Raw genomic sequence first — 15466 nt, 5'->3', positions numbered from 1 at the left:
TTTGAGAGACCTCCCCAAGTTTTCTTTGCTTTTGTGAAGGGATATTGTCGAGCAAAAGTAACGCGAGTTACATGTGAGGATAAATAATGGTTCTCGCTCCAAAAGCCCATAAATGCCAAGAACGAATTGATCGGGTCCTTATATTGTGAGAGCTATAAGTAATTGACGGACATGATTTTACCATGTGCCAATCTAGATGCAAAGAGATATGGGATCTTCGACAAGACAGCATATGTCATGAGCACACTTTCCAATTAGGGTTTGCCGCGCGTTATAAGGACACGGGCCGACATTAAACCCATTGAGGAAAGGGCTAAGGGAGTGGATTGTGCCATTCTTAACAAATCCCGCTTCAAGCCCATTTAAGTATTTTTCTAAAGGGTATGAATCAAATGAGGATAATTCTGGGTCCGATTGCCAATCGTAATTGACCCATGGAAAGAGAAATACCAAAGTACGCCCTCCATAAGGAAGCAACGGATCCATGCGTACGGCATTTCTTACCACGTTCACAAAGGACCGAGGCCCGACGAGAGGCCGAGAGCATTTCCGATTATCTACGTCGAAAGTATTGGCAATTCGGTACTCCGAGCTTAATTACCACGTGTTCCAATTTGTTTTTGTTGCTTGATGGGTTTGAACAAGAGTTGGTGCGACATGAGGGTTTGTCTCTCTCAGGTATCGCCGATTTCGAGACTATATATTTGACTCCCATTAGATGAATGGTCATTCATTTAACTAGTCAATAAGACATGATGAGGAAAAAAGCAGAAAAAAAAAAAAAAACCCATCTCCAAATATTTCTTTCAGCTTGTCAGCTATCCGACAAGTTCAAATAATCCAATAATTGTTTGACCTCATTGTAAGACACGAAAGAGGAGGACCATCCTTTGTTTAAACGATGAGATCTATTCCAACGGTCCAATACCTAGAGCCTTTTCGAGTTTTGAGGATTAATAAGAAGCAAATTCATTCCCATCTTGAGCCCACATTAAGAGCATTCTTTCCATGCCATTTATGTCTTGACATATCTTAAAATTCGAGTTATTTTCTATGTTAATGGCGTGTCCGAGGCTCAAGATCCGACTAATTCTCACCGGATTTGACAATCCTTCCCTCTCATATGGATTCGGTAATTGCCGATGATATTGAGGTTTGTGATCCTAGGATAGCTAATGTGCAAATTTGGTGGTTCGAACCCATGGCTCAAGTGAGAATTTTTCACGAGCTAGAGTTTATTCGTCAATTGATCGAAATTCAACTAATGAAAAGAATTTACTTACGAGATGAAAACTAATCAAATGAAAGATGTACGTAACCCCATATCATCGATCGCGTGCAAATTGTTCTGGATTAAGGCGATCGTTACAGGCCAAAAGCCCATATTTAATCGAGTTATGAGATAAAAATTTCAGATAGTCGGGTCTCTTCGTTAGCGGTATCCGTGTATTATCCCAAAAAAAAAAAAAAAGGTAAAGTGAAAAATGTACGTTTCAAAAGTTGCTATCAAGTGGCTTCTATGATTCCACAAAAAGCCAAACCTCCACCCACCCCTTTTATATGATTCCACCGTCCACCCAACTTTTAACTTCTTGCACCCACATTGCAGTATTGCACACAACCCTTTCTAGATCTGCAAATTCCTCCCAAGGCCAAACCCCAAACCATGGATGCTCTCTTCTCCGAATTCGCCTTCCTCTCCGACCAATCCCTCCGCGACAAGAACTTCGACCCGGCCGCGATCGAGGACGACCTCATGAGGCTCTTCGAGCTCGAGGCCTACAAGTCGTGGGCGGCCGCGGAGCTTGACCACCTCGCCGAGGCCGAGGCAGCGGAGGCCGAGGTGGACCGGGCCGAGGCCTACCTCGACTCGGTCATGGAGGGCGCGATGGAGGAGTTCCGGCGGTTCGAGGAGGAGATGGACCGGATGGCGAAGGAGGAGATGGAGGGCTTGGTGGCGACGGCGGAGAGGGCCAGGCTGATGGGGAGCTTGATGGAGAAGGCCGCGACCGTGGCCTCCAAGAAGTACATCGAGGCTGCGGTCAACGCGGCCACTGCTTCCATGAAGTCAGCTTGGAAAGGGATTTCGTCTCACAAGGTTCATCCTTCTTGAGAGAGAGAGAGAGAGAGAGAAATGTTGTCGTGCTGAGCATGTGGTGGTGGGTGATTCAATGTCCATGGTGGGTCTACGTCTTGTGTCAATTGTACTTTGCTAGGCCTTAAGGCCAATTTGAAATAATGTGGATCAATTACTTGGTATGTTCAAATTAATTTGCACCTTCACTATGTTCAAGAAAGATTTGGGAAAGCTCCCTTTTTGGGAAGTTTATTTTGGAGAATAAATTGTTGTGGAGTGCGCTTCTACAGATCTTTGGGGGATCCGATTCATGGAATCGAATCGTAACCATTGGATCATAAAAAGAACAAATCAATAAGAACTTACTAGATATTTTTTCGACACTGTAGTTTTAAAACATTGTATTATCAAATGCACGAACGTAGCGTCGATATAGCCTATCATAAAAATAGAAGTGTGAGAGGGAAAAGAATCGCCTTTGCTTTCTCCTTTCGATATACAAAATTAATTCGCCTTCACTTTGGTTGGTCGCCCATTTCCCTCGAGCAAATTTTGCTGAAAGTGATCGGCGGAGGAACAAGATAACGCGAGTCCCAAAAGACATGATGTCTCGGGTTCAAATCCTGCTGGGGCGTAATTTCTCCGGAGTTGGCCCATGAGGACTCACCACAACACACTTCAAGCTCATTATGCAAGTCCAGATTTCTACGCTTTTTTCCTATACAAAGGGTTTAAGAGGTGAGACTACATTGTCTATGGTAGGGATGAGCATGGCCGGTAAATAGAACACTATAGCAACCACGATCATTTCACAAGATGAGACATTGCGATCAAAATTAAGAACAGGAGAAAGGCAAAGCAATAGTTACTTCCAGTTCTAAAAGAATTAAATAAGATTTGACAACACAAAATCCATACATGATGTATACTGCCTAAAAATTTTTAGGTTTATGATACAAAATGTTTATCGTTTTGATCGTTGGTGTAAATGTAATATGTTTCAAAATTTCATTACAAACTGAAATTAATGATGGAAAAGATTACCAACTCAACACAAACCGCTAGAACCCTGTGATAGGATTGCAGTTCCAATATATATTTAAAAAAAACCCTACAAACTATGCTTATGGTCGATGTCTTTATACAGACTTCAAACCCTAGACCAATAAGTGTCTTATCACGTCTAAAGAAGATTAGCGAACAGAAAGCGCGCGCGCAAAAACGGGCTAGGATTGCATTTCGTGGTCACGTCTAGGTAAGGTTGCGACCCTCGCCGGTTGCCATTGCAGGCAAGGCACTTTCTCTCGGCCCAACGTAGCGACTAAAGCAGAGATCTAGCTCATAGGGGGCTTATAATCAAGTTGCATTACCCAATTTTGGATGAAACTTAGTAAAGTGTGAGAATATGCAAGAGATTTTAGAATGTATTGGGTGAAAAACGCACCGAACATCAAGCAAGGCGAGGAAGTGTCGAGGGGAAGAGGGGAGGCACAGCCCTGACTCGCCTCCTCGGTCCATCCCTAGCCACATTATCGCCTGAGCGCGGAGAGGTTTCAGCCACGCTCGTCGGTGATTGAGCTGCATATAGGATGCCAATGCGCCATTGGCTAAGTTTGTAAGAAAACATATGGTTCGAGAATCCAATCGAGAAAAGTTTAGGGACAATATTGAATAATTTGTTAAAGTTACAAAAGGACCAATTTGAAAGAAAAAAAAAAAAAAAACCAAGCACGCAGACTATCAACTTGTAATTCTTTGCACCCATGTAGGTGTATCAAACTTAGTATACAAAATTCATGGTTAAGACATAATATGACGGTAAAATGACCAGTACTAGTCCTAAATTTGTGTCGAACCGACACGTCAAATCCTAAACTTGCTTAGGTTTGACGTTTGAACCCTTCTGTTAGCCATATCAATTTCAAGCGGACGAGAAATCTCTGTGGCATTTTTATTAATCATCTTTTCTTTTTTTTTGTCAACATTTAGGAAAACATAGGAAAACAAAAGAGATATGGGCCTTGAGGAGGCACTGTGCACAAGGATGGCTCCGCCGCCAGCCTCTTTGCATCGGTGAGGGCGAACAACCTCTTACCGAGATCAAGGCAAGGATGGACGGCCCTCGCCAAGCCACCGATGACCACAACCCTTGCTAGATCTATGCGAGGGTACATGCGCTCGCGCCCGTGCTTGAGCAATGGTGGTGCCACCCCCTCGCCATCACTGAGAGAGGATTGGCAAGTCCTCGCGAGGGGCGGCCGGGTCTCGCTCGGTGGTGACAAAGGGCGGTGCTGCCACCGGTGGTGCGGGGGTCCTCGTCGCGATCTTGGGTAGAGGTTGCTGGCCCTCACTGGTGTTAAGGCATGGATACTCCCCCCAACACCTGGGATTTTCTTTAGCCTGCAAGTCTTTTTTGTCTGTTTTTTTTTTTTTTTTGAAACTTTCAGTCGTTCGGCGAATTTTAGTCTTTTCCGATTTTGTAACTATTTCTACCGTGGCACTATCAAAACCACCCGGTTTCAAGTTCGAGTGGCATTCGACCAAAAAAAAAAAAAATGTTCGAGTGGCCTCCATTAACAGCCAAGTGAGATTTAAAAAAAAAAAAAAAAAACTTGTGTGATCTTCCATCCACAAAAAAAATTGAGAAAAAATTTCAAATAAGAGTATCCTCATTTTTTTTAAAAATAAGGGCATAATATGTACATTATTTAAATAAGGGTTTGAAGTAACCATGTCAATCTCAAAGAAGGGTATGAACTCGTCGACCCACCGAATATTTTGGCCGGTCAAGGGCATTTTCATTATCTATATTTTCTCAATTTTTTTTCATTTCTTTCTTTCTTTCTTTCTTTCCTTCCTTCCTGGTCTCGGGCGATGGTCGCCCTTGCCCGATCCGGCAAGGGCTACCCTCGTTGACCATAGGCAAATGTCGACCTTGCCCGGGTGAGGATCACTGCCTGCGGCCAACGAGGGTAGTCGGGCCCTCTACATCAAAAAAAAAAAAAAAAATATATATATAAATATTCATAAAAGCAAAGGACGAAAATGCCCTTGACCAAACGGTGATGTCAGTCCGTTCTTTAACACTTATACGGCCACTTTAGGTCTTTATTTGAAAAAATGAAGGCACTTCAGGCCTTCATTTGAAATTTTTCCAAAAATTGACGAAGGTAAAGGAAGTCCTAAAATGCATAATTGAAAAAGTTTTAACACGTAAATATATGAAAAAAAAAATGCTTAGGACTTAAAAGCTACAATTGGTCAACATGATAAATTCGGGATTTTGTGTTTGGTTGCTATTCAAGATAGGATAAGGAACGGTTAAAAAGGGATATGACGTGGACAAAACATATCTCATATAAAATAGGGTAAATGTGGATAGAATTTCTCATTTTCATGGTATAAAACCAATTTTCTTAAAAACCCTATTCTATATTGGTTCACTTCACGGCGAAATTTCACAAAAGCGGCGAGAGAGTCGAACTGTGAAGGTAAACAATCATGCTTTCTCTCTCTTACTAGACATGTCATCCTTTGGCTACTCCATCTTGTCTATGTCGTTGTAGCCCGTTTGCCTTTCTTGTTGTAGTTGATTATGTGGTTTTGGAATGTTTCAATGAGCTTCTTCGCTTGTAAAGGCGTTGGGAGTTCATTTTCATTGGGTCGAGAGAGCCGAGATGGAGTCTGCAATAGTCATGGATTGATTGTTAGAGGTTTGATGTGAATTTTCCAGATTCTTTAGCAGTGAATCAAAAAGGATTTTTACCATTTCCGTCATGAATTTCATGGATTCTTTAGTAGTGAATCGTGAGGAAGGGATGGCTACATTCTGTTCCATGCATTTCCGGCAAAAATAATGGATTTACTTAGTGAGAATTTGTGAGATTCTTCCCATTTCAATTCTAGGCCAGCATTATTATCTATTCGATTAGCTTGTTGGTTTGCAAAAAATTATACTTTTGACAAAAGAAAAATTTTGCTTGTTGGTTTGAAAAGGGTTATACTTTGGGGTTTTGGATGATTTCGCCTTATTATCTGAGCCTAGTAATTTGTACTTGCCTAATGTTTTTGTTTTGTTTTAGCTTTTTGATGTTAGTGGAGATGAACCTAAATGACATTTATGATTGTGGTGCACATTACTACCGAAAAGCACTACTATAATTATATGTTGAAGATCCTTTTGTTAGAAACCAAGCTCGTTTAGATAATCTTAATTGTCTTGTTCACAACAATGACTTAAATTGTGGTGAGACCAACTTAGGATGCATAGACGTACATTTGCTCTAATATTAATGTGAATTGGGACACGCAATGGTTTTTAGGCATGGTCAATGGTGCCCGAAAATATCCGGTTTGTTGTATAGTCCCTTTGTTGTTTTATGATATTGAACAACATTGAACAATGTTCTTTTCGCACAATTGTGAGTCATGTAAATGTGCACTTTTTTAGTAATTGAATGACTATATATTTGAACGTTGTCACATTGTAAAATATGATTTTTTTTGGAAGTTTGTTTTTTTTTTTAATCTCAAGAAAGGAGTATGTCAATTGCCAAGTGCATATGCAAACTTTATGGGCGCACATGACAACATTTTTGGATTAGGATTTTCGCTCCGAAAGTGCTTTTGGAGCAACTTCTGAAATATAAATTCATTTGGTTACGCAACTTCATTTTTCTACTTTTGAAGTAAAAATTGCTTCAAAAGTAATTTTGGACCCACTTGCTTCTCTTTAGAAGTAGAAAAATCAACTCATGCTCGTAAGCAGAAGTAAAAAAATTAACTTCCGATCATAAGTTGATTTTTAAAGCGAAAGTGTTGCCATGCACTGGGCTAGAGAAATGTGGTAACTTTTTTAACAATTAATAATCGGAAATAAGTCGATTTTAAAATTTCCTCTTTTCTCGTCCACCTTTATTTAGATTTGGGAAGTAATGACGCTAAGAATAATGTTCTTTCATGAGCAGTACGTACGGACATATTTGTCATTTTCACTTACGTGCTGTTTCTAAATTTAATATTCGAAATATTCGAGTTCATTGTCAAGATATAGTAAAATTCCTTGATTTCAATGTGTCCCATCCGGCTCAAAATCCAGACGACCGGTTTGAAAACTGATGATTAATCCGGTTCAGAAGCGGACCGGTTCGATGAAAGGATTTGAGCCGGCCCTCTCCTCGACCCTCCCTTGCAGGGTTCTTCAGCCTGTGACCTCCAAAAGCCTAAAACTCTCTCTCTCTCGCTCTTTCTCTCTCTGCATTTCATGCTCCAATCCTGTTTAGGTCAATCCGATTCTCTCTGGGCTTCTACACGAGAAGATCGCCGTAGCTCGATATTTCTCGTTGTTCTGACTGGTAAATCGCTAGGTCGAATTTGACTCCTGATTTGGCATTATCTCCTGCAATCGCGCACAGTAGCCTCGATGGTTGTGTGGTACGATGATCGTGTTTGTCATGCTGTGTCTTTTGACTTTTCTTTTGTTGTTTTTAGAATGATCTCGGATTGTGTGAATTATATCGATTGATTCTCCAATTTGTTGAAGTTTCCCCCTTTTGGGGTGCAGTGATGTGCATGAGTTGTTTTTCGTGGTGCTGGTTTTAAGGTTTGGGTAGGGTAGGTTTGGAGGCGGGATACTGATCAGATGCTGAGTAGAACTGTTTGAGCTTTATGTGCTTTTCTGTGAGCCAAAGGATATCTGGAAGAGAATGATTGTGTTGCTTTTTTTGCCTCTGTCGTTTGCTACTTGGTTTTGTATGGCTGGAGCCAAATTAGCTCCTTCCATGCCCTAATACATGCACAAAATGATGTCTTAGCGTTGATTTCCGAAGGCAATTATAAACTTTCGGATGTTTTTTGTCGCCAACTAGTTAAACTTGGACAGATTCTCGAGTCAACTGCACTTTTGTGGTTGCTGCTGATGAATTTCTTTGGTATGTGGACAAATAGGCTAGAACCTGTATTTTTGTCTTGTGGATTCACATCTCAATGAAGCACACTGTTCACTTACTGAATTGAACTATTTTGATATTTATTTGATAAGCAAATTTCAAATGCTTTGACATTGCAGGAGAGGGCCGTTGCTTTGTTGAGCTTTAATAAAGGAAATTGCATGTTGGGTTGATCTGTTGTAAAGCTAAGACTGCTGGAAATGCCTCGCGATATATCAAGGTCTCGTTCACCTTTATATAGACGAAGGCGTTCACCTTCTCCTTTGGGGCATAGGTATAGCCGCAGGAGTCGAAGAGACAGAAGCCGCTCTCCCTATTCATCTTATTCTTATAGCAGGTGATCCCGTTTATATCTTGGCGTAATTTATTTTTAACAGTTTGCTGAGATGAAATGCAAAGACGTCGATTTGGCCTGCGCGAGGCGCATCCTACCTCTGTGGATGTTGCTGCTTCACCCATATTTCTGCTGAATGTGGTTTTGCTCCGAATGTGAAGGATTCTTGATACTACGAGATGTTAAAGTAGATCTTATATGAGATGTTCTAGTAAAGAAAAAGGGTTTGATATGAAGATGCAGTTCTTAGAAATTTTTGGCATGTAAACTGCATGACTGAGTTTATGCCACTTGGTTATGCAATTTTGTGGGCATAGTGGTTTGAGCAGATGCAAACTTGATATTCAAGTTTTGCTTGATTATTAAATTTTGGCTGATGGGGTTTAAGGTGCAACTTCTCTGTATGGGCTTCGAAACTCTACCTGGTCTGTACCTACTTCCTGATGACCAAGCTGATGCTTTAAAGACTACAAAAGAATTTGGTGAATATTCATGATCTGGCTGATGGGTATTTGGTTTTGGGAGCTTCTACACAGAAAATCAAAAGGAAGCTTAGATAGACATCAGGGCTTCAATAGACAGTGTAATGAAAACAAGATGAGCCATAGCATTCCTCATGATATTAAGGAAATTCAATTTGTTCCTATCTTGTGGGAGGTCAGCAGGTTATGAATGCTGGTCAGTGTGCTTTTGTTGCTCGATTCTGACTTTAGCTTCATGTGATAAAAGATGGAGCTTCTTAACAGTATTTGAGGTAACTGTAAACGTTTCCTGCTTATTGTCTCTTGGTGCTGACTTGATATGCACGCCAATATGTAATGTGTAATCTTGTAATACCTGCTGAATGGTTTTTATTGCAATATACAGAAGGAAAAGTCGTTCTATATCTCCACGGCGACGCAAGAGCCGTTCTCCGATAGTGAGGCGTCACAAAAGCCGCTCCCCTACACCTAAGCGCTATAGAAGGCAAAAGAGTAGAAGTTCCTCATTGGCTCCTACTCATAGTTCTTCTAGTCCAAGCCTTGGGTCTGTGGAGCGCAAAAGTGCCAATGAGAAATTGAGAAAGGAAGAAGAAGAGAGGAAAAGGTAGGTCTGAGTCAAGTTATGTTCCCTGCCGTGTTCTAATTGCGATTTTTCCCCTCGGTTTCTTTCTTTTCTTTTTGCTGGGTTTTTCCCCTTTTGATCTTTTTATCCAACTGGATGAGAGTTGGTTGTTTTTCCTTTTTCTTGTTTTTTTTTTTTGTTGGGGGGGAGTGTTGTAGTTCAATTGAAGGGTTTTTTTTTTTTATTTAGAATATGCTCTTTGTTGGGTTAGCTTTATATATCATTTCCTAATCATACAGTAAGGGAAGAATGACTTGGACTTGTTATTTCTATTTCATACTTGTATGAGCTGTGGTTAGAATGAGTGTTTTTCGATTTTTTGAGAATTTAATTTTATGGAAGATTTGTCTGTGAAGAATTAGAAGCACAACAGCTAAAGGTATTTGCAGTTGTACATCACTGAGAAAGTATCTTGATTTTAACTTTTCATGGGAATGCTGTTGAGTGCCAGCTCATCCAATTTTGAGTAATTTTACATGATATAAGAGTTGATAACATATTCTTGAGTTGGCGTTGATCATGCCTTGGTTCATTGTCACTTGTCAGCATTCAAATTCGAGAGACGTCAAGAAAGTGCATCTAAAGTGTAGTTATTACGAAAAGAGATTCATTATAGGGACAAAACTCATTTACATTAGAGAATAACAAATATTTTTTTCTCTCATGAATTATTCTTGTAGCAGCACTATGACCAAGCCTTAGGGCATGACTTCTTCCATAAGAAAGGAGTTGAAAGCATGATCAACGCATTGACTATGAGTTGGTGACAATTATGAGGTCATTTCCGGGGGTTCTATAATTGATCTCCAAGCGTTATCCTTGACATGCATTGTGGACACTTAATTTGGCAATATGAATTTTTGGGTTTAATGGGAAATCCACAAAGCAATGTATGCTTAATATGCTCGACACTCAAGCAATTATGTCTATTACTCCTGTTTTTTTCTTGATTAATGTTTGATGTATACACATCCAAGTTACATGTTTTCATGTAGAAGTGTCAGCACACAATGTTGAAATGTATGGTATATACATTGGGGACACATTTTCTGACAGCTTAAGCTGGTGAGGAAAGATGGTCAAGTGACACGTAATGCATATGGCACAGATGCTTGCTTTGGTGATTAGTGAAGCTCTTAATTGTGAGGTTCATATTCTTAAGGGTATATGGGAGATTTCAAAGGGCATTAACATCAATTGCGATCTGAAAATAGAAAACAATGTTCATGCACTATGTTCACACAGTTTACAATCATCGCATCATGCAGTCCTATAAAGACTGTAGGGGTTTGTTAATCAGAAGAGGTGTAGTTAATAAGGCACAGCTGCTTGATTGTTAAATTACTGTCAGGATCTTGAGTATTTTTGTCCTTGTCACTCTACACCGTCATGTTTCCTGGACTTATTGCCTTATTAACTTGACATGGATTGTGTGCATATGATTGTTAAACAGGGTTTCATTCAGTTATTCTACTTTGTGGTGGTTGTCCTATTATTTGGGCAGCAGTCTGCTATCTGATCTGTTTGGCATGTGATTAACTATCGAGTTGATGATTTGAGATGATCTTGATTTGGATGTCTTACTGTGTTTTCATACGATTTAATGAGATGACTTTTTGACTGTCATTACATATATATGTTTAAAAGAATTTAGCTGTCATGACATAGTTCTCCATTGTTGTACCTATCGAGCATTGGATGTTCAATGGGAGCCAAAATTAAATTGCAACAGCGTAGACTGAGAGCGTAGTATATGAACATTCGTCGCATATGCTTTGCTTCATCGGGACATGATTTCTATTTCAGTTATCTTGCCTGTCATATTTCTGCTGTGTTGTAATGGAGCTTAGAATTTTCCCTAACGGTTCTTTTAACTATGGAGTTACGAATATCTTGCCATCTATATTTTGATGCCCTTGGTGGCAAAGCAGAAAAATGTATCAATGTAGGACTCCGCAGATCTTTCCTCTAAAATGTATTTTAGTGCAGGTTCTGAAGAATTTCCCTGAGTAGGATTAAAATTGCAGCATTTTACTTGACATTCTTCTCCACAGGCTTTTCTGGAGGAAGATACTGCTATTAAGTGAAGTTCTTAGTATTTGATGGGTGCTTCGTTTATCTACTGTTCCAGTTTTGAATCTCATTTGTTTGGATCTGGAATCAATTAGAGGTATGCTTTAAAACATAAGCATGTGTTGTTGTGACTTTGCCTTCATAAAGGTTAGCTTGCACTTACATTGCAGATCGTAAATAGTTGAGTTAATAAAATGAGGAAAGAAGTGTGGAATGTTGGAAAACCAATTTGGTTATTTGTTCCTCGTTTGAACTTTTCATCCATCATTCTGCTCTTGGGGGGTGGTCATTTTTCCAGGTTGACTTTTTCTCTTTCTTTATAGGCGTCAGCGTGAGGCAGAACTGAAATTAATTGAAGAGGAAACTGTTAAGAGGGTAGAGGAAGCTATCCAGAAGAAAGTGGAAGAGAGCTTGAACTCTGCTGAGATCCAACTAGAGGTACAAAGAAGGCTGGAGGAAGGCCGGAGAAGGCTTCATGATGAAGTTGCAGTACAGCTTGAGAAAGAAAAGGAAATTTCCCTTATTCAGGCCAGACAAAAGGAGGTAGAGTTCACTGGACTTGTCTTTTGTATTTCACCAGGCCTATCTCTTGGATTATTTGAGGTTGAATTACTGCCGTCACCTAGTAGAAATGTACCAATAACTTGCAGTGTCTAATTCGAAGTGTATCACTCATAAGACTTGTATTCATTTTTACATGCTTTGTTGTTCTTGCAGTTAAGTGCACTTATGTTTTTCAGAATCTTCTTCCTTTGATAGACGCCATTTTCACGATAAGCTAACATGATCTCTTGAAACCTCTGATAGATTTTGAGCCAAAATTGTAGTTATTGCATAAATAGCAAAGGAACTGTGGCCGGAAGGATAATTCGGAAATCCAAGCTGTTCTGCTTCATTTCCTTTGGAGGGCCCAGTCTGAGAGTAACTGTGTTGATCTTATTATCCTATTGCTTTTCTTGGAGCTTAAATAATCACCCGGTTGCAGGAGCAAGCGCGAAGAGAGAAAGAGGAACTAGAAAGGATGCTGGACGAGAACAGGAGAAGAGTAGAAGAAGCTCAGAGAAAGGAAGCTTTAGAGCAGCAGAAGAGGGAAGAGGCACGGTATTGGGAGCTGGAGGAGCTCCAGAGGCAGAAAGAGGAGGCTTTGCGGAGGAAGAAAAAGGAAGAGGAGGAGCAACGGCTAAATCAGATGAAAGTGTTGGGCAAGAACAAATTGCGGCCCAAGTTGTCATTCGCTCTTGGCTCAAAATGAAATCGTTCAAGGTAGTTTGTTGCATATGTGCACTTGGCTTTTTTCCGCATTTTCGAGTCTGTATTATGGGGAAATACATGGATAGATAGAATTGTAGCGGTATCAGTTCTTCTCTGATGACGAGCTTGTATGATTCTTTTTCCCCTTTATACTATAGAAGTGTGGTCTTTTGGTAGTTGCAGTTGCTGATCACCCAACAAATGAAAGAACCATAAGATTTTGCTTCTTGTTCATCTGCCTTCATCTTCCAGCAGTTTGATGTATGGGCAACTCTAAGGATGTTAGGGCAGGGCAATAGGCAAAATTGGGGCAAATTCCGATCGGTCATTGAAATCAGTTATAGAATCCCGGGCTGATTGTCTGTGAATGGTAAAATATCAATTGTCTGATGGTAATATGTGATCGGTCGGTGACGTGTTTGCAGGTACTCATTAACAACTTAGAATTGAATTTACCAATGTGTGGTCAGTCACTAAGTTAACGATGTACATCTGAATTTTATCATTAGCTATAAAAATGTTACGGAATTTTTTTTTTTTTCGATTCAAAGCTATTACAGCAAGGATCCGTGAAAAATGGGTTCTTGATAAGAACGCTATAAGCAGAGTTTATTGTGTTGGACTCCTTATTTTAAAGAAGGGACATGCTGCCGAGGCAATTTGATAAAAACCAAAACATCATGTTCTAACTTCTACATTTGTTGTACATGTTGAAAGTGAAATGATAATTCACTAAAGATTTGTGCAATTTTGCGTTCGTAAAAAAATTCAGGCTTCGTTTATTTCGCGAAAAATGAGTAATTCAAAAAAAAAATTTTCCAAAAAAATTATAAGACTATATCACATACAAAAGGAACAGTCGAAAAATATTTTCATAGACTACGAAAATTTTAAGATATAAATTATTGTCGATAAGGATAATAGTTATTATTAACTAACTATTTCAACCGATGTAAGTGATCTTTAGAGTTTATGAAGCATTTTAGTGCAATTGCAACAGAGATCTCAAGTTTCGTGCCTTTATACTGCACATATTTATTCTTTAATTACTAAGCCAATTTCACCAGATTAACAATGGGCGCGACCAAAGTAGTAATTCGCATGCCGTTATTTTTTATGGGACAGTGAACATTTGTGGTAACAGTTTTCTAAAAAGTCAATGTAATATATATTTTTCTTCCTATGTGATATACTTTTGGCCTGTCCATTTGATAGACGGGGATATCGGACTCCACAAATGCGTTCCTTATTTTAATGTACCGATGCCCTCATGTCTTGCATTCCCAATTGGAGGATAGTTTTTTTCTTCCCTCACTCCACAGAGTACCACCAAATTTTTATATCCTAGAGTTTAGGTGGAGCCTTTTAAGGTCATACTTAGGACCAAGTCTATCCCCTTTATCAAGCACCTTTTTCAATCTAAAGTTGCTTCAATTCGGGTCATAACTTTTCTTTACATTTGGTTTTGACTGTGGTAGATTTTATTTTTGACTAGTGTTGCAGCTTTAACTGAAAATTTGATTGACAATGTGTAAACCATTCAGTCAATAGAGGAAGATCAATGTGGATATGTTTCTCATCATGATTACACGATCTGAATAAGACTTCTCTACCCAAATTGTCAAGGAAATTCAACTTCTGAAAGGACAGCTCGGCTATTAAGAGTCTCTTGTTAGCTACTGATTTTTCAAGCGTCAACCATTTTCTCCACTACCTTTGGGACAATTTTGGGTTCATGAATCTCAATGCAGAACTGTCTCGGAAGATTTTCAAAAGAAACCACTTTCGAGGCATGAACAGCTCAACGCTCAAGAGAAGGACATAGGTAAAATATAAGTACACAACACAGCCTCGAGTGATATCTAACCCGCGTCATTAGCTACGAAATAATCATGCATACGACTATTCACTCAAGCTTTGATTCGCGTCTTATCTGATTAATGATAGTGAAAATATACATATCATTAGCCGTTTTACTAGTTTAAATTGTGCTTTCTTGTCAAATAAAATTAGAGATCATTAAGGTTCCACTTATGCATGACTTTTGAAGTTTTTGATGGCTTAAGACTTAGTGGGGGACATACATGGTGTGGGGAAATTCCAGGTTTTTTTTTTTTTTTTTTTGGTTGGAAGGGAAATTCCAGGTTCAGAAGGAACTCTTCCATGTCCAGTGGGCAGAGACCCACGTGGCAGATCATTAGTTGCACTGCAATCATGGGCAGTGAAGGTTGTTATCTGAAGGAGTACAAATAGGCAAAAGTTTGTACCATGTCCCATGGGTTAATTGCTCTCATATGTGCATTTTCATCTGTTTATAAATTAGGACACGAACGCAGAGACCCAACAACTCGGAGGCTTGCGGAATACTCGCAAGACCCACGAGTGCAATGAACTTAGCCTTTTGTTATGTCTAGATGGCTCGACAAAGAGCAATTAGCGCGCAGAACCGGTGAGATTTGAACGGGCAACCTTCAATTTGTGAGCTCAAAATCCTCCTAAGGCGCAACGAGCTGTCCAACTTAGAGGGTTAATTGCATTAATTTCATTACCTACGATTTCATGTTTTTTAGGGATTAATTTTGGATGGCTAATTTTATAAGACCATGCATTGTCCATACTATATAGAAAAAGCAAATTTAAACGCATAAGCAATGTGCTTATGACACGGGCTGAGGTTTT

General features: G+C 39.6%; 2 protein-coding genes across 7 annotated transcripts; both read left to right on the top strand.

Annotated features, from left to right (window-relative positions):
- Positions 1-1576: 1576 nt before the first annotated feature.
- Positions 1577-2267, top strand: LOC115732056. The gene has a single exon (XM_030662715.2). It carries the CDS (start codon positions 1667-1669, stop codon positions 2111-2113), a length of 447 nt encoding a protein of 148 aa, XP_030518575.2. The 5' UTR covers positions 1577-1666; the 3' UTR covers positions 2114-2267.
- Positions 2268-7266: 4999 nt separating this feature from the next.
- LOC125312422 (uncharacterized protein At1g10890) lies at positions 7267-13021 on the top strand. Of its 6 annotated transcripts, none has more exons than XM_048278514.1 (6): positions 7269-7431; positions 7959-8007; positions 8145-8362; positions 9227-9445; positions 11860-12079; positions 12522-13021. In XM_048278514.1, exons 3-6 carry the CDS (start codon positions 8226-8228, stop codon positions 12786-12788), a joined length of 843 nt encoding a protein of 280 aa, XP_048134471.1. In that variant the 5' UTR covers positions 7269-7431; positions 7959-8007; positions 8145-8225; the 3' UTR covers positions 12789-13021. The 6 variants fall into 6 exon arrangements, with proteins under 6 accessions (XP_030552752.2, XP_048134471.1, XP_048134470.1 ...); XM_048278513.1 differs by having other exon boundaries at positions 7269-7510; XM_030696892.2 differs by lacking the exon at positions 7959-8007 and having other exon boundaries at positions 7267-7431.
- Positions 13022-15466: the final 2445 nt, after the last annotated feature.

This window comes from Rhodamnia argentea, chromosome 5 (assembly GCF_020921035.1).
Source record: "Rhodamnia argentea isolate NSW1041297 chromosome 5, ASM2092103v1, whole genome shotgun sequence".
Classification (NCBI taxonomy): Eukaryota; Viridiplantae; Streptophyta; class Magnoliopsida; order Myrtales; family Myrtaceae; genus Rhodamnia; species Rhodamnia argentea.
Note: the sequence above shows the minus strand (reverse complement) of the source record. Positions and strands in the feature narration are given on the sequence as shown.